The sequence below is a fragment of the Frankliniella occidentalis genome, unplaced genomic scaffold, assembly GCF_000697945.3.
Source record: "Frankliniella occidentalis isolate FOCC.00 unplaced genomic scaffold, Focc_3.1 Scaffold15, whole genome shotgun sequence".
NCBI lineage: Eukaryota > Metazoa > Arthropoda > Insecta > Thysanoptera > Thripidae > Frankliniella > Frankliniella occidentalis.
In genome coordinates, this window is record NW_026267145.1 from 2248399 (window position 1) to 2252881 (window position 4483).

At 55.3% G+C, this 4483-nt stretch overlaps 1 protein-coding gene across 1 annotated transcript in view; it reads left to right on the top strand.

The window, feature by feature from the left end:
* Positions 1-4483, top strand: part of LOC113212704 (mucin-19-like) — a 25368-nt gene that overhangs the window by 7348 nt on the left and 13537 nt on the right. Inside the window, exon 2 of the mRNA XM_052264015.1 lies at positions 3714-4068. Coding sequence (XP_052119975.1) covers positions 3714-4068 — 355 coding nt within the window. The remainder of the gene's footprint in view (positions 1-3713; positions 4069-4483) is intronic.

Sequence of the window (4483 nt, forward strand, 5' to 3'; positions counted from 1 at the left end):
TGGAAGGGTGAATTGCACCCGTTTGCATTTCCTGTCGCCGCCGATCTGGGCGCCTCGCGCGAATATTTGAAGGCCCCGCTTGCTTGCTACAACACTGCGGGCGTGCTTGCTTTGAAGTCGGTCTCTGGGTCCGAGCACCCGCGCCGCCCGGCCTGGCCGCGCCCCAGGTCCTCGTCATGACGGTGGGGCCAGTTGCGCTTGGCTATCGGTGACGCTCTGGGCGACCTCCTCCTCCGCTAACCATGCTGGTGGTAACGGCGTGTAGCGTTACGGAGGCCTAGGGTAACGTAACCGGAGCCTGTAATGGGTTTCCCTTCACCGGATTCGGCCAGCTCCAGAGTGGAGAGGGGTGGCGGCGCTGGACGTCACGCGGGTGAAGCGCGGGGCGGGGCAGGGTTGGGCTGGGTGGGGCGGCCGTGTTTCGTTCAACTCGAGGGGGCCACCACATCGATTGAGGATGTGCACAGGATTACGTGATTACTGGGATTACACGTGAATTTTGTTGAATTTCAGGCTCTAAAGGCATCAAATTTGGCCAATAAGATACAATTTAGTGATAATGTTTTAAAATTTGGCCAAGGATTATACGGAATAGATAATGATTACGTGGCCCCATCGGTTCAACTACACTTGTGCCCCACACTGTCACCTGGCTCACCTCAGCCGAGAACAAGTCTCCCCACCGTTGAGCTTGGCCGCAGATGGGACCGGAAGGCCAGTTGCATCAAATGGGTAGACCAACCTACCCCGCATGCGCAGGCGGGCGGGCGTGTTGCTCCATGGGCCCGGGGCCGTAGGGCACCTTGGTCAGCGACGATAGGCAACCCCGCCCGCGCCCCGCCCGCCCGCAGGCCGCGTGCGGGCTAGTATACGCATTTTGCAACACTATTGTAACGGGAGGCCTCACGGTTATTCAAGTCAAGAACGGGTCTGAACGAACAAACATACCCTATTGCCTTGCTCGCGCTCGCCGTGCTGTCCACCGCGGTCATGGGTGGTAGGCGTGTGTGTGTGTGGGGGGGGGGGGGGGGCATGGCACAGCGCTCTAACAGCTGACGGACGATCGCCTCGGCTTGCCGAAACACACAGTATTGAGTTCACTTTTCTAAGTGCCACAAAGCGTACCGTTGCACACACGACAACGCCCCCTCCTCAGCTTATTCACCCCTCCATTGCACTCTGGCCCAGCGCCAACGCGCGAGTATAGATCGCCGCAGACGTAGACCTCTAGAGGCCTTGGAGCCTCGACGATTTAAGTTATCCTGCTTTTAATTGTATCGACTTCGACTTCCCCATTAATCCGCAGTCTTTTCAGTCTTTTCCCATTTTCTTCGCTTTTCAAAGCCCCTTGTCTTCTTCCACATTTTCCGAGTCATTCAGCAGCCCCCATCGTCACCATTCGGTCAGCAGTCGCACGGGCTGCGCATCGCCTCTCTGGTGTCTGCCGGCGATCGGATGATGCCACGGTCGGTTATTCATGTTTTCCTTGCCAACCGGGACAGTCATTCCGTCACCCGATATGCCCGGGCGAAAGGGAGAAGGCTGCCTCCGCTGTCAGTCGACTTGTGTCGGGTGTGCTCGTCACAGCTGAACACAGCGCGTCACAGCTCGTCACAGCTCGTCACAGCCATAGGTGACGTGTGGCCATTAAACCGAAATAAACAGCCTGCTGAAAATACACCGACCAGCAGAGAAGTCATTTACATGAGTGCCGTTGGCGCTCCCTGGAGCGGTCGCCACCAGTGGTCCCATAGGTAATGCGAGCCGGTCCAGTTGAGATGCACCGGAGTCCGTTTGCCTTTTCTGCTCGGCCGGCGCATTCTCGTGTCCGCGGCCATCTGGGTCACAATCGCGCTGCCCGGCAGGGCGGGGCCCTATGGTGGACTGCGCGACGCGGCCTTGACGCGTTCCTGGACGCAGCGCCTGGCGCCCCCCGCACGTGTGTCCGGGACCATCCGGGACGGCACAGCGGGGTGAATAAGCTTCCACGCCATAAGCAGGGAAACAAACAAACAATAGCAAACTGGACTGCAACTCTGCTGGAAAAAACTAACACTGTGAAAAATATCGTCGTTAATTTACAAACATTTTGTAAACTTGAATTATAATTTCAGTTGTAAATTTACGACAGCACATTTTGTACTCGCCAACATAGCCCTATTCATAAATTTGTACCATCTGCTTTCAAGATAGATTCTTGATTTAGATTTTTTTCACAGTGAATGTGGCATGTGTCACACCAATCGGTGTGACTGGTTTTGGGTCACACCACGTAATGTCACACCAATTGATGCGACATCAGCCAAGGTATATGCGAAGGACGTCACACTGCCCGGCTGATATCGTAAAAAGATTCACGCCGTCCTTTTTGTGCGAGGCCTCCGATGCCGGCATCGCTTCTCGCTCCCGCACAGGTGTTGGGTAACACACTTCCTCGGCTGGCGGTGCCGCACTGTTGGGGCGTGCCTCAAGGCGTGCCTGCAGGCGTGCTGCGGCGGTCCTTCCGACGCGCGCCGCGACCCGCAGCCCGAAATAGCCATCATCTTATAGGCGCAGGGCTCATCTGTCGATGTGGTCGGTCGGACCGCTGCTCTAAACATTCTATCTTTAGCGACATAGAGAGGCTGCTGCGCGGCATTGTGCGCTATGAGCGTCCAGTTGAGTTCCCGTCAGAATGCACTGATGATAGATAAAGCGTGCAACTGGCGCGCACATGGCAGGTGCTCAACACTATGTTGCGCACCTTGTGTTTCACTGGATATTTGAACTCTAAAAAGCGTTTGAACGTAAAGTTGAACACTACAAAGTGTTCAACTTCAGGTTTGGCCATGGTGCTTTGGACACTCTCAAGTGTTCAAATGCACTGTTGGACACTTTTAAGTATTCAAATCCAACACCCAAGAGTGTGCACTATGGAGTTGGACACTACCATGTCCACATGTGTTCACAGACATGCCACTCGTTTCCCTCAAGTTGGCAATGAGTTGGCCGCACTCTTTGTCCTCGCTGTTGGTTTTGGCTTGCTCCCCCCCGAGGGGGCCCCCTTTGCATCTCTCCCCCAGGGGTTGTACTAATGACACCGGCGTCCTGGACGGCGTGGCGGGGCTCATATTGCATTGAAACGAATCCGACCTCAAATGAGCTTTTGGGGGGAGCGGCGCTGCCGGGAGCGAGGGCGACCGCGGGGTGAGGGGGGCACCCCCTTTCGCTACTCCATTTCCGTCCGAATATCTTTGATATATTGTTGATACCTATCGAACTCGAACTATACTGACAATGTACAAGGTGGTCCAAAGACCCCTTCGGCGTGTGAGCAAATTTGTTCATACTGGCGTATTAAAAATGCGTAAGTGGAGCACGTACACAGAACTGAGCAAGCTATGAAGAAAATGTTCATAAGCTTTTAGTGTGTACTTTGTACACACGGGGAAGAGTTGACTTGCAAGCATACACGTCATATACAAGTGTGTATTTGTTACAGTATTTGCCGTATCGTACATGCAAGGAAGAGTGTACTTTGAGTACTCTGGCAATTATCGGCAATTATACATGCTTGTGTGTGTGCTTGCAAGTAGGCCCTTCCTTGTGTGTACTAAGTACTTTACACTGTTATTGCGTTTGCAGTGAGCACCTTATTCTTGGATCAAAAATAGTGTTTATTTTCTTCTCAAATTATCGCCTTATCTCAAGGAAAGGTTTGTGTTTTGGCGCAGGATTATGCAGAGACGGCGATGAACGAGCTGCTGTCGTGGTACGGCTACGACAAGCTGGACCGTCGGGAGGCGCAGAACCTCTCGCTACGGGGCGGCCCGGGCGCGACGCTGGGCGCGCTGGGCCCGCTGCACCGGCTGCCACCCCACCTGGCCTCGGCGCTCGCCTCGGCGGCGAAGGCCGCTGCGGCCGCAGCTGTCGACCCTGGCGGTGCCACGGCCATGGCCGCGGGGGCCGCGGCCTCCACCGCCGGGGACGCCGACTGCTCGTCGGACCTGGAGGCAACGTCCTCGGCCAGCGGCGCCGCTCACAGGCGCGGGTCGACGGGGTCCTCGCAAGGGAGCCCCACCAGGACAGGTGAGTGTAGAGACACAAGGAACTTTCTTTATTCATTGAAATGTCATCTGCTAAAAATTGTCAGAAATTCACGACATTTTTCGAAGTTATTTTGTTAGCAGCGTATCTTGTATGTATGTATGAACTAGAGACCTGCAACCAGTGAGCAATGAGAGCAAGAGTGTACCTTCCGTCACCGACCGCAGCACCATAGCTTGTTTAGCTCGTAGCCATGACTTTGGTCGCTCGCGAGCTAACACTCTGCGCTAACAAATGCGAGCTCTGCGCGCCAAATAACTTGCTCTCTGGCAGTAGAGTCCTGCTTGCCAGCGCACGCGCTTGGTGCCTGGTGTCCAGTGGCGGCCTGTGGCGGCAGGTTTCGAGCACTGGTGACCGGAGGGCCCTGAGTTTTGCTCGCATGTGCTCGGGTGCGGGC